Source organism: Furipterus horrens, unplaced genomic scaffold (genome assembly GCF_987537825.1).
Source record: "Furipterus horrens unplaced genomic scaffold, mFurHor1.1.pri manual_scaffold_10, whole genome shotgun sequence".
Classification (NCBI taxonomy): domain Eukaryota; kingdom Metazoa; phylum Chordata; class Mammalia; order Chiroptera; family Furipteridae; genus Furipterus; species Furipterus horrens.
The window spans coordinates 15,952,385-15,979,712 of NW_028327180.1; the positions used below are offsets into that span (position 1 = coordinate 15,952,385).

Genomic DNA, 27,328 nt, shown 5'->3' on the forward strand with positions numbered 1-27,328 from the left:
TCTAACCACGCACTCAAATGAAGAGCAAATATAAGTTCAAGTTTCATTTAAAGCATAATTACATTCCTTTATTTTTTAAGCCTTAGCTCTAAATTCAACAGAGTGTGGTTTCATAGTATCACATTAAAGGTTAACAACAGTTAAAGAATGAGAAAGATGTGCTCAGCAAATTTTCGCTATTTAAATATCAGTTACTGAAAATAAACTCTTGTAATATAAACCCAAACTGAATTCTAAGATGTGAAATTCATAAATGTGCGTGGTGGTCACACAGCCTGACAAATAAGATGGATTTTTATTCTTAGTACCATCTAAAGGATGCTTGAGATCCTATTTTTCAAGGTAATTTTCATCCCTTGGTGAATATTCCAGTTCCTATGGCAAATTAATCATCCCAAATAGCATTCTGTTAAAAGTGCTGGGCTCTAACATGATGAATGAAAGTACCATGTTCTAAGACATAATTATCTTCTGCAAGTCAAGACCTAGATTCTAGGTCCAGATAAACAACTGATAATGAGTTTGCACAACTAAATAAGACTTTCAAAATTTAGTTCTTTTGCCTTAAAAACCAGAAAGTAAACAAGACTTGCCACAACCACCAACAAATACTTACATTTCATTGTGAGGAGAAAATAACCCACCTATAAGTCACTTGAAATAAATGGGCCCATATTTACTTAATAATTATAAGGTTGGCCATCATTCACAAACAATCCCCCAAAGCAACCTCCGCATGCACGTTTGGTTCTGTCATGTACAGTCATAAAACTTAAAGTATTCTACCCAATGAATACGTTGTACCAATATGTACACTTTCTCCATGGTTAGATTTTATGAAGGTGACATAATAATCAATGACTTTTAAAACAAACTAGAAGGATCAGCTGTACATGAAAATATTTTCATAAGGTATTTGGGCTAAACTACACCTACTGTTTTATGATACCTTGAAAACATTTACAAAACCTTTGGTATGGTTAATAAATCTCATTTAAAATTACAACCCCTAGCCTCTATGATTCAGTAATACGCTATTGAGGACATTGATATTTGTTCAACTTGCCTGGTTCCTGACTTGGACAATTATAAAAAGATATTTAGGAAAGGATAGGAAGGAAATTTTAAATAAATATTCTTTTAGTGATAGTGATATTTAACATTTTAAGTGACAATTAGACTTTAGTTAATATTTTTAAAGGCATCATCTCTTTTAAAGATATGTATTGAAGAATTTATGAATCCCAGGACATGCTTTAAAAAAACCCATTGAGGCAGAAAAGGGATATATTGATAATTGTTCATCCTGGTTAATGGATATATGAGGATCCATTACACTATTTTATCTAAATTTATATATTTAAAAAAATTCTCCATATGAAGTTTTTAGAAACTATTTAAAAAAGAAGGAATTAAAAGTACACTGGTTCAGGTTGTTTATTCCTATTAGTTTAAGGATACAACAAAGCCACTCGTATCTGATTTTACTTTTTTCACTTTTAACTGCTCCATTGAGGGGTAGTTTATATCCAAACAACCACTGTAGGTATACAGTTCTTTGATTTTTAGTTAGTTTATATAGTTGTACAATCATAAGAAGAGTGTTTTAAATTTTATCCGGAGAATATTTTTTTTTTTTGGTTGGGGAGTTTTTTATTTTTTTTGTTGTGGTAAAAGAAAGTTCTGCTTAAACAATGGTTAGTCTAACAGCTTAGTTATGGCCTTATTTTAGAACCACACCTATCTTTCTCTTCCTGAAATACCCATAATCCTAAAAAATAAACAGTACTTATCAGGAGCTAGATTTTGAAACTAAAACTGTATTTTTTCATCTTTACTGGCATTTCTTCCTTGCTAAGCTATGGGGAAGGAATACACATTTTTTTCCCCCCTTTTCCATAGAACTCTCTGTGGGCAGACTGCCACTTCCAGCAGCCATGGGCAAGCGCAAGACCTGCATCAACTCTTCCGTGTTTCTAAGGCTAGACCAGGGCAGCTGTGGGAGGGTTCCGACCCCCATCCCAGACTCCGTGGGGAAGAGCAGAGTATAATTTCCCTTCCCTGCCTCTAGGAAATGGGACAAAATTAAAGACACTGACGGAGGCCTGAATAAAACCGCAACATCAGGTCCATTAATTTTGTTGTTGCTCCACCATCATTTCTACCCAGGCTGTCTTCAGAGGGCTGAGGGGAGTTGCCACCTACGTACCAATGGCTTCTGATACTTGGTTCTATATAAACCTTTCTGTGCTACCTCAGTGTCCGCTCTAGGAATGGCACGTGGGCTTTCGTTTTCAAATCTCCAGTCTCAACTGAAAAAGAATGGTCGATGAGAATGAAACCCTACAGGATTTCATATGGGTGAAAAGATAATGTACCACTAAAATAATCCGCTTTGCATATATACTGTTAATATATAACAACTTGCAATAGACACTCCTTACGTTTAAAAGATGGCTCAGTAAACTTTTCTTTGAGGGTTTAGGGATACCATAAATGAAGTACAGCTGATTTTACCATCAGTAATGTTCATATTTCATTGTTTTGAGCACTTTTTAAAAAATAAATGCTTTTGAGGAAGTGCTGAATAGATCTGGGTACTCGTCATCATAATTCATAATGCATCATACATAAAATAACCATGCAATTTATTCCAAACACTTCTGAATGTGAAAGGAGGTGCTATTAAAAATTACACCAGGATAATTGGTGTAAGTCCAAACTATCCCAGGCAAACTGGAAAACATGACCACTCTAGTTATAAGTAAATCAGTGCAAAAACATTTAAGATTAATGGGATTTAGCTGTAGTGCCCACTTCTTGGGGGGCTGTAATTAAGTCTCCAACAGTTATCCTCAAGCTTCTATATTTGGAAAGCTTTGGTCATCAATATGGGAGAAACTACAAAGAATCTATTTTTCACTCCCTTCCCTGACCTCTGAACATAGTAAAAGAGATTATAATTTATCAAACGAGAATCAAATCACCCAAATATAATATCGTGAAACCAACATCCTCTTCTAGGGAAGACACTTTCATTTCCCAATTGGTTCAATTCTTTAAGAAATATTGCCCCAAACCATTAGCACTATAAAATACCAGAGTGTGAACGTATATTAGAAGTCCAAAACAGAAAAAGAATGAACTTAAATATGCTCCCTGTAACTATTTATATCATTGGGAGTCCTAGAATTTGAATAACATTTCAATTTCTTTCAAGTCTCCTCACACTAAAAGTGTCATAATTAAAATTCTCAGCAGCACTTAGGTCCATGTGTTAAAACCCGAATCAAACTACAAAAATTAAAAACAGCTTGAACTTATAAACTGGACGGATTTTCTCCTTTGGTAAAGAGATGATAATGAGGTGTGGCACAATTTTATGAACTCATTAGTCCAACTAAATAAATTTACATTCTGTCACACTTCAGTAACTTAAAAATGGAAGCACTGGCCAAAACATGAAATGGGAATTTTTTTCTTGTGACTTTTTGTACAGAAGTCAACATGATTTACATTTAAAAATTAAATTACAGAATAGAATACATAGCATTAAAAATCATGGTAAGAATACAAAATAGAGTTGACACATTTTATTGAGTTGAATAGCACTATACATTTCTTTTGTGAAGCAAAAATGATTTATAATAGATGATTAATGCCAATGTGAATTTCCTAGTCAAAAAACAAGTAATACATATGCTAAGTCTAATTCTGAATGAACTTCCAAAACTATTAGCACTATCCATTTAAATACTCTGATATTAAGATAATAACAGCTTCAATATGGGTTCTGACAGTTTATCCATTTACATATCACAAAAAGAAATGTAGATTTTGGGGATCCCAAACAAAACCTCAATATAACTTTTTCACTAGTATTTAAAACAAACCATCTGAGGACACCCCCCCCAATACATTTCCCTTTCCTTAACTGATCACTACAGTTACTGCTAGCATTATTTTGTATTTTTGTATTTGCAATAACAAACTTCATTTGCAAAAATATTTATTTTCAGGCATCTTCACTTGGTCCTGTTTGGCTACATTAGAAGCCCCTCAGCGGGAAAGAACTCTACAGTCACAGTTGGATGTGACATTCAAATTTCACTGTGATCCCTGTCCTCCAAAGCCAAAGCAATGTTTCCCCTCAGCTGAGTTTTACCATCAGATTGATCCTGTGAGTAAAATAAAATGACTTTAGTTTTTTAATGTCATCCGTAAGAACGTAAGACATTTGAGCAGATCGCTCTGACTAACGCCGGCAACAAAGGAGCCATTTTGCCAGGCAAAGGAGAGGTCAGGGGAAGCAACACAGAAATGACACTGGAGGAAGCGAATGAAAGTGTACAATTTAAAAATAGTAATAGCTATAAACTGCATCAAAAGACCATCATTAAGTGTTGAATTACAGTGCTCTGTAGGAACTCAATTCAAAAGATAATAAGCTTCCATTTTTCTCCCATAGTTAAACTTTTAGATATTGTATTTTTCCAAGATCTGATACAAGACGGACGTTCAACAACTACATACGACGTTGAGGAGACTGTCGGATCTGTGTTGACGGCGCATTCATCCGTCTACCTGCCGCGCACTACGTGCCATGCTACTGGCAGGAATAAAAGACTAGACGAGGCACAATCCCTGTGCGCAGCAGCCTAGTGGGAAGACACGAACAGGCCATTTGAATACAGCGCGCTAAAACGTGTGATGGGGCAAGCTCGGGTGTCGCAGGACACACGGGGGTCAAGGAAGCGCCCCAGAGGCCGCCACCTCTAAACTGAGAACTGACGCTTTAGGAGGAGCTGGCCGGGACAGACCAGAGTTAGGACGGAAGGACGATCAACCAGACGGAACTGTGTGTGCCAAGGCCATGGGGTGGGATGGACAGCCAGACAGACACGTGGGAGGGATGGGCACTTTCATAAACTAAGTGCAGCTGAAGAATGGGTGGTGAAGCATGAGTGGAAAGTGACGAAGCAGAGAAGCGTGCAGGTTCCAAGGCTCTTCTAAAACACCGAGGAATTCTGAGGACTCGGGGAAAGCCAAGCCAAGCAGAGGAAGAGGAGGAATGCTGGGTAGACTCATCTGTTATTTACTCCCAATGCCGCCCTTACTGCTCGGTGATTTTGAGTGGTGCTTCTGGAGCATTCTTCAATGTAATGCACCTTTCATTTCAGGCCAGGCTCTTGAGCTGGGTCAACATGGCTCATGACATTTGGTACCTGCAGGCCTTCTACAAGGCACGGGGTCTTCAGTTCAGCAGTGGGTCCCACCTTTCCCTTTACCTGGTTGCTTACACGTCACTTCCCTTCCCCCGCTCTGGGAAGCTCTGAGTCTGCCTCTGGTTTGGACCAGTGAGAGTAATGTCACAGGTATGTGGGGGCTGCTGAGAGTCTCTTGCACTCTCCAAGTTTCTAAGGTGTGAACAGTACTATGACAACTAAAGACAAGGACCAGCACCTAGTTAGTGGTCAGGAGACACCACCAGGTCACCAGAAGGCAGGCACAATTCTTAAAAAGTGCTAATAAGTCTAAAAAGGCTGTTAGGAGCTGCATGAAGCCTGCAGTTTCTAATGACATTTTCTTAGTGTTCAGTATATGGGGGAGATGAAGAAAAATACCACATGAAAAATGAAGTGTGAGAAGAGACTCTCCATTGTTTGGGGGATTGTGGGGCCTTTCAAGTTTTTCCCTCCGTAGTCAGGTCTTAGAAGCTCTAGAGACGACAGTGTAATGTGACCTGGTGCCATCCCCTCTTCTCTAACTAGGGTGGTGTTCAGTTAGTCCACGTAGGGCAGTCTGGTGGAAAAGCCCATACCAGCCCCTCCGCGTGTGTGCGTGTGCGTGCATGTGTGTGTGAGGGCAAAGGAAGCCAATAAGAGTTAAAAGAAAAGGGGACTGAAGTGAATATTTTAAATTTCCTGGTAGCCACGTTAAAAAGTAAAAATAAATAGGTGAAATTCATTTTCATAATATCATACATTTAACCCAATTTAGCCAAAATATTACCCATTCAACATATAAGCAGTATAAAAATTATGAGATAGTTTGTATTGTTTTATCCACACTAAGTCAGCAAAATCCAGAGTGCATTTTATTTCTATGACACATCTGGCCTAGGACTGGTCACATTTCCAGTGTTTGAAAGCCGGAGGCGGCCAGTGCCTTCCCCACATTGGACAGTGCAAGGTTAGAGCATTTTACTGAATGTTCCATCTGCCACATACCATAAAGCAGCCAGAATAATCCGACGTTTTTCCCTTGACAGAGTGACTAGCTGAGGATTAGGGAGAGGCTCCCACTGCCAGGATGTGCCGGTTTCATCAGGCTGGTGCCAGCAGACCCAGGGCAGGGGAAGAAACGCACTCTGACAGAGGCCGGCTCTGGCGTGGTGAGGAGGCGCGGTGGGTGGCAGACTTGAATGCCCGAAAATCCACAACTGCTCATCACAGCAATAAAGCTATTCTGAGTGTAAAGTCTGTTAGCCATTTTCCAAAATCACTGGTCCACCCAGCACTATTATTTAAGACCGAGGTCTGAATACTCCTTTTTACATGCTAATCATACCTCAATAAAGTGGTTTCTAAAAAAGACAAAAGGTCTGGGAAGGATGGTCCCATGATCAATAGGATTGCCTTAATTACTACTAGAAAGTTGATTACTATAAAAAACAAAAACAAAACAAAACAAAAAAAACCAGCTCAGGGCAAAGTTACTTTTACTTTATTTAATTACCCCAATGATTAGTTTTAAAAAGGATTTCCAGTATCCACTTAATGTCCTTTCTGAGTTCTGTATGAAACCAGACCAGCTACCCTAGATTTCAAAGGGTTCCACAACACCTTACATGCTGAGGAATGAAATATAGTAACAAACACAGACTTCCACATCGTGGGCCTTTCGGTAAGTGGGGAACACCTGACCAGCTCACAACAGTGCTCATCACTCTACCATGACATATTCACAGATCAAACATGTGAGGCCATTCTGATTCCCCACAATAGCATAGAGCATTTGGAAGCTGGAAAGTGAATCATCTGTTGAATTTAACGTTGTGCCAAGTATGACCTCTGTGCCAGTTTATTGAGGAAAAGTGCTGTATGATTACCCCTGTAATTTCTGCAACAGAAAAGTTTCCTGTGGTTAGATCATTTACCACTGGCACTATATACAAAGTTATTAAGAGGGGTTGCTTTAAGGGACAGACAGTCATTTACGTAAGAGAATGAGTTTATATCATAGTAAATCCTGGCTAATATGTACCAACAGGTCCACCGCAGTATAGGTGGAGCTGGCAGTTAACCCCTGCAAACTACACCTGGACAGACAGAACTGAGACCTATCCTGAGACATTTATTGATTCCCTTGGTTTAAAAGGCCAATGATACAACAGTCATTCTCAGTTCAGATGTTTGCTTTTCAAGGGTCAGCTATAGGTTTCAGGACAAGAGCAGTGAGCATCCTCGCTGTTTCCAGGGAAAACCAGTAGAAGGTTACAAAATTACTTTTGGGCAATGTAAATCAACTCTGATTTAAAATTTCTAACCCAGGGGCACTCCCTTTCTCCATTTTTCTCCAATATGCTACACTCAGTGTATTAAGTTACTATGTCATGAATTGTACTGGCTTTGGAGTCAGATTCAGGGTTGAGGTGAAGCTGTGTGATCTTGCCAAGTCTTCTAACTGTACGTGGTGACTGGTAGGAACACATATGCAAATATAAGCTGTTGTTGTAGTTGCACATGAAGAAACGGAGGTGAGCTTCGCTGTGTGCTGCTTTTTGGGAGCAAGCCCACAGAATCTTGGCTTAGCCTGCCAGTGTATATTGGTTTCTGAAGACTTGATCTTGAAGGGAGAGAAAGGGTTAAGTATTTTTAAAAATCAATTATTGAACTTCTTTATCTTCTAAAAGTTTTTTAAAGGATACTTCTGCATTAGGCTTATGTGGGTAGAAATTTAAAAATTAAAATTGCTCCTTTTAGAAAAAATTAGTTTGGGACCTGTGATCTGTGTCCACAGCTAATATCATGCTGTGAATCTCTTCTGCAAAATAGTATCAAATAGTACTATAGCTTTTAAGTCATCCATCACCCTATTTGATAATAAAACAGAACTATTTTAACAGTTGGAAAAGCTGCTTCCCTTAGGTCTACATCCAATTTCAATGATATTTATTCTCACCAGGATTCAAAGCAGCCCCTTACTGGTTTCAAATACACATTTTATATTTAATGTGTGTGGGGGGGAGGTGGAATCTGACATACAATTATTGTTCCCCGACATTTTACATATTATTTCATCAAGTAACCACTTAGAGCTTTGCACACTCGGTGATCTATTTCCAGTCTGACAAGTGATAAGAACACCTCAAACAGCTAACATTAATTTAATGTCCACAACGTACCAGCTAATTGGCAGATACATCATCTCCAATTGCCATAGTGTCAGGAGTTAGGTAGGCACCACTCTATCTGGATTTTCCATCTGGAAACTTGCCCCAGGTCTTAGGACCAGCAGTAGGACATCATGAAGTCAAACAAAGGACAGTGTAGAGTCAGAAAGACCTGCATGCAGTCTCTCACTGTGTGACTATGGATAAATTGCTTAATTCTTCTAATTAACTTCCTCATAAAAAAATAAAGATACTCCTTTACTCTTACAGAAACTGTACAGAAATAAAACCGCAGAATGTCCATTTCGGTGCCAGCTCACAGTGGCATTAAATAAACGTTGATTATGATGAACAGTATATACAGTGACACTAGAATTTGAACACAGGCTCCTAAGGTTATGATTCCAATGATAACATGGTATATCTAAACTTACTATGGAAAATGAGATACTATCATCTAGTTTCACTCACTAAATTAAAATTAAGAAAAACACTTGTTAAAAAACAAAACACACAAAGACGGGAAGTATAATAATGGTGATTGCCAGGGGTTGAGGGAGGGGAGTTACTGTTTAATGAGTGTAGAGTTTCAGTTTTATTGGGTTAGCAAAATGTTTGTTTAGGTTTTTCCCTATGATGGCTCTAGTAGCGTTTAGTTGTCTTTCACTTCTTTTGAAACAATTTTGTGACAGCTGTCATATCAGCATGCATTAAAAAGAAGCTTATCAAAATTGGTGAATTTTTGTGCGGCCATTTTTAGTATTGCAGATGGAAGAAGAGACACAACATTTCCGGCATATTATGATTTATTATTTCAAGTTGAGTCAAACTCAACTGAAAAGTAAAAAAAGATTTGTGCAGTGTATGGAGAAGGTGCTGTGGCTGATCAAATGTGTCAAAAATGGTTTGCAAAGTTTCTCATTACTACTGACATTTTGGACAAATACTTTTTCGTGGTGGGGCTGTCTTATGCATTGGAAGATGTTTAGCAGCACCCCTGGCCTCTACCCACTAGAAGCCAATAATGAGAGATAGCCAACATACTCAAAATATCCAAATCAATAACGTTATAGGTGAAAATAAAAAAAAATGTGTCTTTTATTTTATGGAAAAAGCAAAACAGACTTTTTGGCCTGCCCAATACAAAATGAAAAGCGTTACAGGGATGGATCCTGGTGATGGCTGCACAGTGACGTGAACGTACTTAACTCCATTGAGCTGTACATTTAAAAACAGTAAGATGTAAGTTTTATGTTCTGTGTATTGTATCACAATAAAAGCAAAAATAAGCATTAAGATGTATTGGATTGAATCTGGAAATACTGTCTTCGATGGAGATTTTCTGTAAGGAAATGGAATGATGATCTAGTTTACATATGATCACAAATTTATTTTATTCTGTGATCTTAATAGAATCTTAAACAGTGGGAAGACTATTTATCCCATGTTTTACCCATGTAATATAAAATAAGTCATTGCCTGAGATGGATTTCCAAATGATTTCTTCATTAGCCATACAATAAAAATGAGTAGGTATATGCAATGCAATCTAGAAACCTGAATGTAAGAAAATGGCTGGTGTCCCCTTCTTATAGGATATGAAAGAAAGCAGAAGGCCCTTTCTATAATTCCATATGGAGTAATTTTTATTTTAAAAGAGATTGGTCTACAGTAGGCAGCATACTTATATCACAGGCACACACCTCTCTGCGTAATGACATATCCGTTAAGTAACTGCTTTTCCCAAAACACATCACCTGTAACTTACAGGAGAATGATGTCATAATGCAATTATTAAAGAAAAAACTAGTTAACATGATAATGTTTAAAAATGTTCATTAATGTCTCACCTTAAATCTTCAAAATATTTCAATAACTGTAAAAATAATATTTAATACAGTTTATTTTTAAAAATTCATTAATGAAAGTACCATAGACAAAAGTATGTGAAATGACACTCTTTTGTAGCCCAGTTAGCTACTAAGAATCTTCAGAAAACCATAATCATGTATGTGGAGGGCAAGTAATTAAAAATTTTTAAAGTGAACGTTGTTTTGAGGAACTTTATATCTAAAACCATTGAATATTGGTATTTCTATAATTATTTCTCCATATATTTTATTTTCAAAACAGTGATTTAAAAAAATTAATGCCAATTAATACTCTTAAAATTACTACTCCTTTTTAAGTTGTAATTTTTGGTCATATTGGATAGCAAAAAAAAAAAAAGAAAGTAGCACAATTAGTACGTACGTAATGAATTACAGTAAAGACAAAACAGAAAGCCTACTCTGCTTTCCTACATAAATGAAGAAACTGACTTTTATGTCACACTTCTGACATACTCTCTCACTACAGGAGACAGTTTGCTTGATTTTTAAAAAGTAACTTAAAAAATGCTTTATTTTTCTGGTTTGTTTTTACAAAGGGTGAGTTAATGGTTCAATAAAGATCAATTTTGCTACTAAAATAACTTTTTTCCTTTTTATCCCTTCCCTGTGGGTCATGACTATAAATTACAACTTAGTCTAAATAAATTAAAAAGCTACCAGCACTTGAAAACTCCAATGTTCTGCCTAATAAACTGAGTTCACCATTGAGAATCTTTGTAAAAAGGGAGCTCTTTCCCGGTTCCATTTCTGTTTCCCGCAATTTGTACTGCTTCATTGAAAAAGACAAAGTTAATTCCTAAGGCTCAGTATGATTAATTTTGCTTTACAGGTAATTTTCAAGGTACGTGTACAGTACCTGAGTTAAACAAACAAAATGTACACCTCTTAAAATGAAGTACAGGATGGTCTCTGGGATCCTTGTGCCCTTTCATTACTGGGAAAGACCGTAACAGACAAACCCAGCGCCTCAGACATAGGTTAGTAAGTAAGCACGCAACAGATGTTTGCCAATTGAGGGAATGTGCCTCTTTTCTGTCTGATTCAATGCTGTGGGCACGTGTGGGACATTTTCCTTCCCATTTTCAATGACTGCTTCATCCCAAATAAGCTCTGGCCATGTTGGTTTCTTGTCTCTTTATTTCTCTTCTTAGCACCTGTTCCTGGCTCAGTTCTCCAAGTTCTGGACCTGGATTTTATTCGTCATTGACATCTGACTTTAGTTTATTACAGTGTGTGTGTGTGTGTGTGTGTGTGTGTGTGAAATGCTGATTAAATTAGGCAAACATCAGTTATTTGGGAGATGGAACATAAATAGTTTTCACTTAAGTATCGCCAATTATAACAACTAAAGCTCTTCAAATAAATCTAAATCCTAATCAGATAAGTCAGAAGTACATTTAATTTTAAAAATAGAAAGGGAAGGTTGTTTGAAGGAATTTTTTATCCAATACCATTTAATAATGGCACTTCTCTAACAATTTCTCATCTCTTCACCTTTAAAAGTAGTGATTTTTATTTAAGATTTCTAATTAATGGCGACTAACACTCTTCATTCTTATTCTCTTTTGGAATGCAACTTCAGTTCATATTGGTTAGTAAAAAAAGCAAAACAATTAGTACTTACGTAACACAAGTGATATCAAATTGCTGAGTGTGGTTCAACTGGGGAAATGCTAGCATGCAAGCCAGATGCAAAACAATCAACCTAGACTAATTCTGCACTGGTTTTCCAATTAAGTCCTTCACCAAGAGTGGGAGGGTAGCAGAACGCAGTGTGTTTTAGAAATCTTGGTAAGATTAATTAAAAAAAGAAGAAAGTGAAAAGTAGTTGTGACCTTCCAGATTATTTAAGATGTAGAAAGAGGGTGAAAACTGTCTTTGTTCTTTGTCTGATGACATATTCAAACAGATTAAATTTAAATCCTGATTTAAAATACAAAGGTTTCCCCAGCGTAGCCCTTTGATATAGTCCTCATGAGCATTATAGACTTGCCTGAGCCAGAAAGGAGGAGGTCAAAATTCCAAGCCTGGTCTAAAGTAATATACGCTTTCTTTAATTTTTACCTTTTTAAATCATTTATTTACCATGTATATAAAGCTAGCTACAATTTAAATATTCCACATTTTATTGAGAAGGAAGGTGTGTTCCTAAAAAGAGGAAAACTTTAAAAATTATGTCTGTAAAGCAATCCTTTATTATTTATAAAGCAGTTTAAATGTATCTGTACTCATTTTTAGCCTCTTAACTCTGAGAGACAGGTTGAGCTCATTTTTTTTTCCTTTTGTTTATAGAAGAGGAAACAGACGTTCAATATTTGCTCAAAGTCTCAGAGTGGGCAATGACATTCTGGACTGAAGTCCAGGTTGTCTGACCCCCAGGCCAGTTCTCGTTCTACTCACACTGTACTGGACACAAAAATGACATTGGAACCTATATTGGTGATTCCTTTCTATTCAGTTTCTTATGGGAAAATTCTCACAGTAAGTGTTCAAATTGTTGGGAAATATCCAAGAAGCCTTTTACTAAAATATTAGTCGTGGTCAGTATGGCTTCTAAGAGGATGGCGTGAATCTCCAAACTCAAGTTCTGGTTGTGCCTTCCAAATTGGGGAAGAAAATAAAAATATAAGAAGGAAGGAGGAGGGAGAAGGAAGTATTTGCTTCCCCCCCCACCAAATTATATAATTTTGATTCTATTAAAACAAATACAACTCAATGAACCTGTACTGTATTTACAGGACTACGTGTAAGTATGAATTTCTATTAAACTTCCTAAAACTTTCACCCTATTGACTCCTTAGCTCATTTGCTGTAAGTGACTTCAATTCTTGTTGACAGTTACTATACTTTCCTAGACTTATATTCTTTAATCTTTTGTTTCATTTCATTTGCTTTATTTCATGTTTTTACCGTTAGAAAAATGAACAAAACATTTCTATCGAGATGCACTAGGCTTTCCAATGCCAGTGATGAAACGGAGACTTAAGACTTATTCCCATTTTTCACTCTTCCTTAGGGACGGCTCTGTGCTGTGTAGGGTATAAGTCACTGTTCATTAGCAGCCCAGCGCACACAGGAAGGGTATGCTTCTGTAAATGCAACACGAGAGTCAACCAGTTCCAAGGTCTAGCCTTTGTGACAGAGTTTCAAATACAGCAAGGACACCATGGAAACACTCCATGTTGCTTCCAAGAGCTGTGAGCTCCTTTGCATGCTGTCGGCCCGCTCCTCTCTAGATGTGGATTTGGTCTCTGATGTAGGAGGGAGGTGTGCGACTGTGAGGAAGGACGTGAGCATGTGCGCGGTGGGGTTATAGTAGTTCCAGGTGGTTCTGAAGTCTTCTTGCTGACATTCAAGGGTATCTCCCCTCTCCTTAGCCCCAGGACGGCAATCACTGGGTAACTGAGTGAGTTGGGGCAGAGCGCTGCAAATGTGCATGCGTACATGTGTGCATGGGTATCCGTGTTCATGTGTGTGTATGTGTGTGTGTGTGCATGGGCATGCATGTGCATGTGCATGTGTGCATGCATGCTTGCCTGTGGGTGTCTATGTTACAGGGATCTGCTTATCTCTAGAAAAAATCCTTATTAGATGGGTAGTGAACATAGATACCAAGGAATAAGGTTAAAAGGGAAAATAATCACTATACTCAATATGTCTGTCTTTAAAGGGCACAAAATTACAGAAAAAAATTGGGGGGCGGGTCACTTGAAACACTGGTGTTTTCCTCTACTTGCTACAGAATTGTTCGGCCTTCTCAGTCATGAATTGCTTCACGCCGTGGCTCCCTGTGGGGCCGTAAGCTGCTAACCTCATCATTGAGTCTCTCTGGGAAGAGCAGCGGCAGCACAGGTTACCCCAGTGGTCACGGCACTCAGCAGGCTTGTTCCCTGGGCGCTGTGGGCCCAACACCCTCCCTGGGCTTTCTGTTTTACTGTATAACATCCCATCTACTGCACCAAATATCTGTAGCGGCCATTGGCATCTGGTGCCTAGAACTAAACCTGTTTGCCAAACTGCCAAAGACCGAACTATGCTGTTTCTTTATTTTTAAATGTCCAAGAAAATATCTCTACGTAAAAACGTGAACTTTTTCAGAACTTAGTCTCTGCTTTTCCAGTCCTACTGACCTGGTCTGCTTTATTTCTTTGGAAGCACTGACCTCCGCAGTCTCAACAGTCCTGAACTCCGTTCATCGCCTGCATCCTTCAGTGGCTTCTCCCCAGCTCTCTGCCTGAAATCCCTGTCAGTCTCCAGAACTAATTTCCCACCAGGCCTGCCAAGTCCTCCTCCTCACCTCTCAAATCAGGCCTCCTGCTCCGTTGTATCCATTCCATCCAGGTCCGGTCCTTTCTACTTTCTGTCCTCCACAATTCCACCCCAGCTGTCCTCTTCCTCCAGGCGGTCCCATGAGCCATTGCACAGCACCAAGGAACAAAACCGCCACCTAAGTCACTGTTGATTCTTTCCACTGTAAAGACCCTTATAAAAAGACTTGCTGTATTTAAGAAGAGCAGGGCTGAGAGGGGGGAAACCTAAAATATTCCCCTCAGCCCAAACTAAGTATAATGGGCAAAAGGGTTTTGGACAGGTGTGACGTGCATGGCACACCTTCCTCCAAAGAAGCCCCCTTTTTTTCCCAAATGTGGGACATTGAAAAATTAACCCCTGCCTTTTGTCATCTAGTGGTTATGGATTGAATGATGTCTTTTAATCCTGTTGCCAAATCTATTGCCCCCAGAACACAACAAGGATGGCAGCCTGTTAAACTGAGCACGCCGTTGACCGGAGACAGCCAACTGACCTGGAGTCTGCACAATCCTTCCCCATGTGGTAGGCCACCCTCCCCTCCACACCCCCACTCTTATTAGGGATTTCTGGACCCAAGGGTAGGTAGGATGACAACCATGTCCAGCTTGAAGCACCTAGAGGAGCTCAAGACCTTCTTCGCCCATTGTCCTTTATAAGATTATAAAGGCTCTTAAGTCTGAGAGGGGGGATTGTTATTTTTTATTGTTATAAAAAGTTAATTAATTAATCCTTTTTTTAAAAAAAGAATAATATAGGAAAGGGTTAAGCTAGAGAACTTGTATGCATGACCCATGGACATGAACTAAGGGGGGTGGTATTGCTGGCGGAAGTGGGGTACTGGGCAGAGGGGAGCAAAGGGGAAAAAATTGAAACTATTGTAACAATATAATCAATAAAATACACTTAAAAAATAAAAAGGTAAAATTGTGACTCATAAAAGAAAAAAAAAAAAAAAGGAGCAGGGCTAAGATTTCTTATTCCGCTATGAGGGCCTTACATAATCTGACCCCAGGGTCTTTGTTCAGACACCCATGCTGCCTCTGGGCATGGGGCCTGCTCTAGCCAGTGGACTTGGGTTCCAGCTCTCCGCCTTCCCCACTCCACAACCCCCCTCCACCTCAATGCCTAAATGCCTCCTACTCCTCCCCATCCTTCCAGGGCACTATTTTGGCATTTGATTGCAGTCAATTTAGCAATTTTCATTTTGTGGCAGCAAATCACTCTCAAGAGTATCCAATCCTGTAAGTTGCATGATCCTAATTACACCATGAGTACAACTTTCATGAGAGCAGCTTTTTGTCCCTTGGCTCAAGGGTCTGCTCTCAGCCACCAGGCAGGAAGCAGACAGCAGAAAGCAGAAGCTTTAGTAGCTTCCAGCTTTGTTTGAGAAGGGCCATTCTCGCGATGGTTCTCTGAGCCTCATAGGCTACATCTAATTTTTATCACACCCAGGAAATGAAACACAGGAAGATAAAAATTTTAAATAGAGCTTTAAATTAATATCAAGATGTTAAAGGTAGTAATGGTAATTTTTTAAAAAATGGAGTTCATTCCTTAAGAAATAATAGAGACTACTCAATTTCTTTCCCATTAGGGCAACAGAAATTCAAATTAAAGTTTTAACTTGAAATGGCTAGGAGTTAATTATTTAGAGTAGAGCGGGATAACTTAAATTATAATGTGCTCTTTGTAAGTGTTCTAAAGGCAGAGATGCTGCCCTACTTTTTGATGGGTAAAAATAGTTGGGATTTGATAGAATTCTTCTGAGAGGCACTGTAGCTCATGTGTTAAGTACAGAGTTGGAATGCCTGGGCTTCCTGGGTTCAAATCCCACCTCTCCCACGTCCTTTGACCCGGTGACCTTGCACTAGTTCTACATGCCTCAGGTGACTGATCTCTAATATGAGGATCGATAATAATCCTAACTATGTCATAGAATTATTATGTGGATTAGAGTGCAAATATACAAAGTTCTTAGCATAATGAGCACAAAGTACTCAGATATTTATAATTATTGCTATTAATATTAAGAGTTGAAGGGTCATACTATTAGGCCTTGTTAAAATTAGTGTTTTCCTTGTCTTAACAATTGCTTAGAGAGTTCAGATTTAAAGATATTACCTTTCAAAACTCACAAAACTTTCAGATTTAAAGAGGCTGTTATGAAGAATAAATGAGATAATACATGGAGTATTCAGTGCATCCAGCATCCAGCAGCTGCTCAATAAATCATTTTTTTCAGCACTGCTCCTTAAGCTAAACCAAACTATTCTATTAATTCCAATGGGAGAGTTACTTTTTAAACTTCGGGTTACAATACACATGGAAAGAACAGGCACATTAAAACTAAAGTAGCTCATGAACAATTTCTTAGCAACAGGCAATTCTGTAAACTAGTCTGTAAGAACATTGTAGGTCGGGTGATTCATTACTATCTTGGGTCTAACAGCCAAACCAGGGGCCGGTTGATACACAGGCCTCAGGGCATATATTCTCCACACCATCCCCATACCTAGCTCTGTATCTTGCCTTCATGGTCCCTTTCCTTGTTTTTCATTTCACTGATTTAAAATTTCATTTTAACTCATGTCAAGCTGTTGACTGCTTTGGATTGTTTTGTGCCACAAGATGGGTTGCAAACAAACACATAAACATGGGGAATAACTTTGAAAAGTATGTACTGTGCTTCTAATTTATACTTTTCAAATTTGCTATGTGAAATGTACCTTCATTTAAAATTTTAAGCTATAAGAAGCTCTCTTTGGATGATGCCAGTTTGGCCCAACTCTCCCTACTTCAAATCATTTCCTAATAAATTACTTCAACGTACTTTCTACTTCAGAGAAACAGGGACAGAAATGAGGGTGAATCCCACCCTTATATTTAAATAGTTTTAATCAATCAATCAATCAATCAACATTGTTTGAGGGCCTGTTACATGTCTGTCATTATCTCTGCAATGCTTAGCAAGTCAAATTCCGTGGATGTCATGTTTGCTTGTGGGCACTGGACTGGCTATCATTCACTAATAATCAAAGCTTAATGATGAATAACGACCAAAAGGTGGGACTGAAAATTCCACAGATGCAATGTCTGACCTTCAGCTAAACTAGGAATAACCAGACCAAGTAACTAAGACTCCTGTGTGCAATTTGGAGAAGGAAAGAGAAATCTTATCCATGTAACGCATGCACACACACAGTGTTCTAGAGTTATGCCCTCCTAAGGTTCTAACCTGGTCTCTCTAAATACCCATGTCTTGTGTAAACTCATCTACCTTCATGGATGATGATTCCAAAATCTTTATTTTCAACCTTGCCTCATTCCCCAAACTTCAGACCCACACACCCAACTTCCTCTTAGACACACTTGACTGTCCCACAGACATTTCAAATGCACTGTCCTAAACCAAACCTCATTTGAATTTTTTCCTGGCAAGGCTTTTTTCTCCCACAGAACTTACCAACTTTTCATACACTACGTAAATAACTAATTTCTTATGCTTAATCTCTCCACCACCCCTCACCAGAATGTAAGGCTCCTCCAGGGCAGGGATGGATCTTTGCCTATTTTGTTCACTTGACCTTCATGCAAGATGTCCCTACGTCTGCCTAGGAGGGTGTCTGGCATTTAGTAGATACTGACTGAATGCTTGCTGAATGAAAGAACATTTTCATGCCTGGCTGGTGTAGCTCAGTGGATTGAGCACTGGCCTGCGAACCAAAGGGTTGGCAGCTCGATTCCCAGTCAGGGCAGATGCCTGGGTTTCGGGCCAGGTCCCCAGCTGGGGGCAGGCAAGAGGCAGCCACACATTGATGTTTCTATCCCTTTCTTCCTCCCTCCTTCTAAAAATAAATAGATAAACAAAAATCTTAAAAAAAACTTTTTTGCAGTGTGGTGATTGAGGTGAGGAGGGGGATATAAGGGGGCTAAATGGCAATGGAAAAAATATAAAATTATAAAAAAGAAAGAGCCTTTTTTCTCATGCCCCCAGAGTTGCTCCAGTCTTCCTAACCTTAGCAAAGACATCAGCAGCCCAGCCTGGGGAATCTTCCTAGATCTTTGCATCTTCAGTTCCAAACCAGAACCGCCAGTGATACTTCCCAGGTAGTGTTGGTTAACTAATGCTGCCAATCTATTTCTATCCCTGGTCCTCTCTTCCCCAAATGATTTTTTAAATAGCCCCCAGGGCTGGCCCCCTTAAAATGAGCACATCTGCCTGGCAGCCAGATATTAAATGCAAAGCTGAGTCTACTGCTCTGCTGCATAAAAACAGTCAGGGGTTGGTTCTGTTTTGCACAAGAGTCCAAACCGGGACCAAATCTGCACCTTTGGCTGTACTTTCTGCCACCTCACACCACAGGTTTTCACAGCGGAAACATGAAGTTACTTCTGGTGCCCTGTGCAGACAGCCTGTCCTTATCCCTCCAAGCATTGCCAATTCTAATATCTCAAGGTTCAGTTTTGGGTTAATTCTTTAAGAAACATTCCCTGACCTTCCAGGTTGGCCTAAATGTCATGGTTCTATATGTTCCCATAGCAACAAAATGGAAGGATAAAAAAAACCAAAAAGCTGGGCAATCATTTGCAATGAACACTAAAGCCTTCTGCTTATGCAGGGAGAAAAGGAGTGTTCATAAAAATGATGGTTATAATCTACTGGGTAGGTATTTGTTTAAGCTCTTATGGTTAAGTAATTAGAAAGAATCAAGTTATCTGGCTTCTAAATTCTGGTAAAGGAAAAAAACAACTTAAGTTTTTTAAGTGTTTTGTGAGAAAAAGGTAAGCCAGACTAGCCTTTGGTGTCCCTTCTCTGACTCAGCAGCTTTGCAGCAGTGACAGTGGACTTCTATGTCCATTAGCTTCCAGTACATGGCACATGAGAACACTGAGGGCTGTATCATGTTATAAAGTGAAGGCATCTAGTACATATGCATTACAGTATTTCCTTGCTTTATCATTTCATTAACGTTATATGGCCAGTTATGAAGGGGGAGCTTCAATTATTATACAATGCCACCCTGACTTCGTGCGTGTCCCCTAAGTGTAAGCTCTCCAGTGTGTGGCTCAATGGTGGTGCCCAACTCCACGCCCCCCACCTGCTCACACTTCTGCTGGTCTGTCCCCTCTTATCATGAGCACACACAGCATTGACAGGGATAACGGGGGTATGTGACAGCCAGATGCTGTCCTCTGGGCCTCTTCAGTTTTCTCACTAATTTTAGAAAAGCAAAGAAAATTATTAATCTGCCACTACATTTTCAAAAAGACATCTTCCCCCACAGAATAATCAACCTATAATTTAAAGATTTTTTTAAAGCTATATGCTGCGAATTTCATGCAAAAGGAAAGAGATAGTACATGGTCACTGGCTGGTTGTCTTAAAATACTGCCCCTATTTGAGGAACCCTGAGATTAATCTACAATTATATCTTTTAAAGTAATTTCATTTCAGGAAATAAATTTCTAAGTATCTTACTTAAAAAGAAATGTCTGAGTTGGAAACTGACATTTTTTGATTTGGCTGCCCTTAACATGCTACGGCCTCTTTAGCCTAACAGGTCTGCTTGCGAAAATATAAATCCAGTTGACTTTATATAACAATGAACTCTTTTCTTTTACAGCCTTGTAACACTTCAATAATTTGTGGTAGCTGTGTCTTCTAGACACTGCGTGTACACTGAGTACCCAAAAAGGAAATGAGGTAATAAAATAGTGTGCTAAGTGGCTTCAGCTCTGTTCACTGAGGGATCACAAAGTAAAATACATGTGAGGTAAAACCTATGACAATTTACATTTGGAGAGAGACTGAGACAGGAAAAAATCGGACTAGAATTACAAGTTGCAGATTGGAAGTCCAAGGGCTTGCATAAATTCTGGGGGCAGTTTCATTGACAATTTACCAATTTGGGGGCAGGGGGGGGGTCATTTAGCCTTGAAGGCTCTGTGCCATACAGTTCCATTCATGTGTAAATGATACATTTATTTGGTGGCTACTAGATATGTACTGTCTTGCTAGGTTCTGGAGCCAAGGCTGCCCTGCCCTAAGGACATCTAACAGAGAGGCCAAAAGTCGAGTTGATGGCTGTCACGATTTTCTCTCCTGTGCAACTCCCCAAGGTCGGGCTGCTGACCCCCGGAGGAAGTCTCCACAGTCCAGGCCATGTGGAAAATGTGCAGAAGCCCCTCCACAAATGGTGACAGACCCTCCATTCTCCCTACTCCTCTCCCACACACCCTCTGAGAACTTTCAGAACTCCAAGTCTAGAAGGATCTTTCCACCTCAAAGGGCAGTTCTATGAACAAAATAACATATTACAGGAAGAAGGAAGATCTAATGAGGGAAAAAATGAAGGGCTTATAAATGAAGACCTAACAGTGCAGTGTTATTATATCTTTTACAGAATCTCTCTGAACAGACATGACCAGAAAACTAGCATTTTGTTCTTAGAAAATAATAAAGGTCTAAGATTTTGCATCTGCTTTATGATTTATAAAATATGCCCATTTTGTTTTCATGTAATTTTTCATGGTAATATTAAGACAGCAAAATACTACTTTTCCCATTTACATATAAAGAAACAGATAAGTTAAATAACTTGCCTTGATCTCACACCTAGTGAGTGGCAGAGCTGGAAATTAAAACCAAGTCTTCTGAGCTGAAAGCCAGTGCAGTTTCCACTGTAAAGGAGGACCCATTTAAAACATAATAATGAACTCTCTCTCTCTCTCTCTCTCTCTCTCTCTCTATATATATATATATATATATATATATATATATATATGTATATATGTGTGTGTGTGTGTGTAAATATATATATATATATATATATATATATATATATTTAGTTGTGGGCACTGGATTGGCTAAGATTCAATAATAATCAAAGCTTAATGATAAATAAAGACCAAAAGCTAGGATTGAAAATTCTACAGATGCAATGATGTCCGAACTTCAACTATACTAGGTATAACCAGACCAAGTCACCATGTATATAAACACTTTTTTTTTTTCAGATAAAAAGGTCCCAATAAAACTTCAAGGCAAATAAGCAGTTCAAAATTTAAAAAGAAAATTATAAACTTTCATTTGTAAGGCTCTAAATTATGGCTCTTAGGTCACGCTATTGGCAAATAAGGTATTCTGATGAAGCTTCTGAGTGTTTTTATATTAAATGTTTAAGAAGAAAAAACTAAGCACACACACATCTCATTAAACAGAACAAAGATTACGTAATTTACACTTTAAAAATACGATGTGCAGTCTCCCTACACGGTCACCATTATGCTATTACAGCAAGTTTTAGGGCGCTATCTGTGCTCTTGGGCATAAAGCCTTACGCCAATAAACTCAGAACCCTGTTTCCACCTCTCTCCCCATCCCCGCCTTCTCTCCTCTCCAGTAGTCATTTCCGGTTCTGTCTTTGGTGGTGTTATTCCTTTGGGCTCCAACTGACTGCCCTCATCTCAGCTCCTGGTACCCACTGTTTCTTACAATTCCCTGCTTTTGTAATCAAAAGAGGAGCTTCAGGTTATCAAAGGGAACCAGAAAACAAACTTAGTGAATATTCAAACATAAAACACACATACACGTTTGTATATGCTTCTGTACACACACATACACACACGCACAGTAAGTGTTCCAAATTGTGTCCTCTCAATGCTTACATCATTTGCTTCCTTACTAACAAGATGAACAGATGACATACAGGATAGGATGTGCACGAGTCTGAGAATTATGAAAATAGAAAAAGTAGATTATGAGACTTGGAGTTGTGGCACTTTCGGTTGGGCCTGGGTTTGGAGCCATATGACTTTAAGACAGGTCTAAGTCTGAGCTTATGATTCTGAATAGACTAGCTGATTGTGTCTTATCCCAAATGTCTTCATTTGTAAAAGGTGAATAAACATAATAGCTATAGACCATAATTATGTGAAATTAGTGTCTCAAACTATATAAAGTATTAAAAATGTTATATCATTAAATCACAAGACAGCCATATTTCTCACATATTTATTCTCTCTCTCACACACAAACACACACAGGACAAAACAGTAAACTAATATGAACTACAAAAACAAGTAGGTCATTACTCTAGTGAAGTATATAATTAAAATTTATAGCCTTGTTTCATGTATGTAAGCACTAAAATTCTAATTGCAAATAAGCTATATTAATAAAAGTCTTTAAAGGGATTAATCACGTTGCATTGTCCATTACTGATCAACTTTCTAATGAAGGAAAATGACGTACAATTATGTTTTTCCACATTTATTTATACCTCAGTTATGAAAAACAACAGTTTCATCAGCTATTTCCATAGAAACTACTCAAAACAACAAAAACTAAGCCAAAACTTCTAGACAACCTTTGGCTTCAGAAGCAGAGAAGGGCAGATTTTGTAAACAGTAGAAACTGGGGTTCTGATATGGAGGTTGGCCCGCAGGCAGTCAGCCTCCCACCGACTGCCTCCTTACATCACTTTATTTTTATGTATCACCTTACTCTGGTCACTAAATAGTGAGCCTAGAAGGGGAGTTCTTAACCTGGGAGGTACAGGTGGAATTAGGAGGCACCAGGGATAAATGTGCCCTATCTACCTTCTACTGAGCTAATCACATAGGTAAGAAAAGAGAGAAAGCGTGGGGAGACGGCCTTTGAAAATAAACTAATTTCACTATTGTACAAATGAATTTTTCCCACTGTCCTGAAATCAGCCTTCTGGCGACAGAAACCACCTTCTCCTAAGAGAAATGCGCTTCCCACACTCAGTCTAGGTAGTTCAAGTTAGCTGACTCCAGCCAGGACTAGCCTATCGGATCCCTGCATTCCCTGGCCATAGGGACGGGTTTGGAGGGGGGCATAGGTAGTCAAGTTTAGTCTGAGTTAAATTCAATTGGGGGCTTTTATGAGAACTGCTGGGAACAGAAAACTTCTTTTTGATGGTGGCCTGGAAGAACTTGCATGACTGCAGAGCAAGAGCCAAGTCAGGCAATGCAGAGAACAAGATTGAGTTTAATGACCTGGCTTGTGACCACTACTTGCCTGAAGCCAAGCCTACACTGGGACTTTCCAGTTACCTGGACCAACGATTTTCCACCAGTGCTTAAGCGAGTGTGTGTTGTATTTTTCTGCCACCTGTAACCAAGAGTTCATATTTGGAGAAAGAAATATGGAACTCCTATTACCAATTCAGTGCTGGGTTTGGGGACCATTAAATACTTAATAATGTAAATAAATGTGAAATCATGTAATATCAATTCAATAATGCAAAATCAATCCCAGAAGCAAAGAAATAATTAATTGGTCAGCTTTTTCATCTCAGAACTAAGAATATGACCTGTGATCGCGAGCAAAAAAAGATGAAATACTTGAGTCACTTATACTTAAGTTTCCAAAGCACCAATTTATCTCTCAGAAAACTGCCCTGAGAAATAAATCTACATGAGTCTTGATGTTGAACTCCTTGGTGAAAATAAGCATCAATTATACAATACTACTTCTACTAATAGCAAAAATTCTACACTTCAACCAGTCATAACAGTCAACATTAATAAAACCATCTGGTCCAAGTCTGATGTTAATTAATTGCTTATAAGTGAGGGTAAGAAAGGCAAAAATAAACTACAAGACTGTTTCTCCTTAGGGGGTACAATTACTTGGACGGAAGAAAAATGTATCATAAAAGGGAATGTCAAATTTTTCATTTAACTACCCATTTGAAAACCTTCAGTAAGAATAAAGGTAGGACTCAGAGACCTGGAATCTGAAGTAACTGTTACATGAAATCATTGTATAGAACACAACCAGACTTACAGAAGTGATACTGATATTAATGTTTTAATTTGCTACCAACTCATATACTTATTATACAGCTGACCCTTGAACAACACTTTAAATTGCACAGGTCCACGTAGAGGTAGATTTTGTTTTTCCAATAAATATGGTAAACGTATTTTCTCTTCCTTATGATTCCTTAACATTTTCTTTTGTCTAGCTTACTTTATTGTAAAAATAAAGTATATAACACCATAACATACAAAACATATGCTAACTGACACATTTTTATGTTATTGGTATGGCTTTAGGTCAACAGGAGGCTATTAGTAGTTAATTTTTGGAGAGTCAGAAGTTACATATTGATTTTCAACTGCGCAAGGGGCCAGTGCCCGAACACCCACGTTGTTCAAGAGTCAACTGTACAGAAATGCAGAAAAGGCAGAAATAATGAATTTTGTGTGTTCCTAGAAAAAATGCTCTTTCAGATTATACAAATTAAAGTTATAGTGACACAGAATTACTTTTCTTCGTCTCACGAAAACATAGACTGACACAAACAACAAAAAATTCTTAAGAACTGGTTTGATCTCAGTTTGCAATTTCAATTATGCCCATTAAATATTGATCAGTGGAAAATCTTCAGGTGGCTTTTAGATAAGGCATTATTACTATGCATCACTGACAGATCACATCAAAAACACTTTTTGCATTATTTCCCCAAAATGCTATAGAGTTAACTGTGCAAGTAGACTACACACTAGGAAAAAAAAATGTGTAAAAGGAACACCCACATGAACATTTACCTTCCACTGCTCTTTTGAAGAACACTTTGCAGCTGCCACAGGTTACTACCCCATAATGACATCCTGAAGCCTCATCCCCACACACCAAACATATTTTGGAAGGTCTTGAGGATCCAGTAGAAACACTTCGTAAAGTAGAGCTGGGGAAAGAAATAAAGACTTAAATAACTATACTGTAATGGCACCTTTGATATGCTGTACAGCTTAGCTCAAAATTTAACACAAGTCATGGTTCCATAAATGAATTCAGTATGTACTGGTCACATACTGGGACTTAGAAAATGAAGGTAAACCCTATCAGTGGAATAATGTTCTCAATCATTCTATAAAGCAAAGACTCTTGTCAGTATCGAAAAAAAATAAGTGATCACATATAAACTGCTTTCTTTCTTTTCCTATTATTGAGAAAGTTGACCAAAAGTGCACATTCAAGGTGGGCAGAGAGAAGGATCTTGAGCTGAGCCATCATGAAAGTATTTCTGGCATCAAAGAACTATTATAATACTTCTTAAATCTCTTCACCCAGACTCAGATTATATATGTCAATTAAGCCAGATTAAAAAAAAAAAAGAACTCCCCTTTCCAAAATTATCCACTAATCAAAATTTAAAAAAATTCTTGCCTCTACTGCTAGCAATTTTATCCCACTCTTGAAGCTTCTTCATTTTTTCCATGTTACATTACATAAGTATGTTTGAATTACTTCCTTCTGCTTACTAACTCAAAGGAACACAGTCAATATTTTTTAAAAAAGTCATATGTGATAAATATCTCAGGTATTTTAGGCACAAAGTTAACCCTTAAGCATAAACCTGTATGAATACATTTTAAAAGGAATCTTCTCAATTAATGTCTCCATTTGATCACTATCAGCTTCAACTGGTCTACCCGACCCTGGAGCATCTTCTAGTGAGAAATCTCCAGCAGGAAACTTCTGGAACTACTTTTGACACATTCAATCAGTCACTGCACCTTCTCCATACATGGCACAAATCTTTTTGTTCCTTTTCAGTTGTGTTTTTACCTTTCTTGAAATAATTAAGAATAACATTCCAAAAATGTTGTATATTTCCTTTCATCTTCAACATTAACATCGCTATAGAAAAATTGATAAAATTTTTTTAATGCACAGCTGCCACAGTACAATCTAACAAAATTATTTCAAGTGAAGTTAAAGCCACCTAAGCACTACTGGAGCCATTGTCCCGAACAAACCAAACTAACTTTTTGGACAACCCAATATAAAAAAACGCACCACCACCCAGCCTCTGTCCTCAGCGTTCGTGGGGAAGGGAAGCCGCGCCGTCAATGCTATGCTGTGCAGTGACATGGTGGCGGCTGTGGGTTCAGCCGTCCACCCTGGAAAGGGTGGGGACAGACAAGTCAGAAAGCATTTCCGGAAAGATGAGAGCCGCGCTGAGTGTTGAAGAGGACCAGATGACAGGCGGCCAAGAAAGAGGGCAGAGGAAGCAGTAAGCGGGGCAGCTTGGAGAGACGCTAGCTGGGCGTGTCCAGAAAACTGGGTGGGTTGTTATGGTGCCGCCTTCCCCTTCCTGCCAGGGCTTTTGAGTCCGTGTGAACCAGCAGGCATGTGATTAAAAAAAGAAGAAAAGAAAACATACCAAAAGGCTAGAATGGTTGTGATACAGTAATGACTGAAAATGTGATAATATTGCCGTAACAATTTAGGAAAAAAAAAAAAAAAACAACTTTAAATATCTTAACTACATTCTCACCAGAAACAGATGAAGGAAAAAACTATTTGGCTGCGCAGAGCACTGTAGCATGACTGACTTTCTAGAAAATGCCTTCTTCAATCAAGGACTGAAACAATGTTCTCCAAAGCTGCTTCTCCTGAGAAAAGAGCTCTTTATTATTTTTATTACTGTTCCTTGACTTCTTTACGGCGTTCAAAACATTCCATTTCAACACCAGTAACTTCTTCAGCATTTTAGTCAGTAAAACTCAATCCATACTCTGTCTGACTCTGTTCCACTTCACAGGAAAAGACGACTTAGTAAATATTTAGAACCTAAGTTAAAATAATCACTAAACTGTAATTGTTCTTCACAACGACAGGCATATACGGGATCCATACTGAACGTTTTTGTGAGCCTTGGTTTTGGCCCTAGTAGCAAATCCTCTT

At 38.5% G+C, this 27,328-nt stretch overlaps 1 protein-coding gene across 2 annotated transcripts in view; it reads right to left on the bottom strand.

Annotated features, from left to right (window-relative positions):
• The window catches only part of NR3C2 (nuclear receptor subfamily 3 group C member 2), a 300,588-nt gene that overhangs the window by 131,178 nt on the left and 142,082 nt on the right, over window positions 1-27,328 (bottom strand). For both annotated transcript variants that reach the window (XM_090288659.1, XM_090288658.1), the window contains exon 3: window positions 25,183-25,322. In XM_090288659.1, the coding sequence (XP_090144785.1) occupies window positions 25,183-25,322 (140 nt within the window). The remainder of the gene's footprint in view (window positions 1-25,182; window positions 25,323-27,328) is intronic.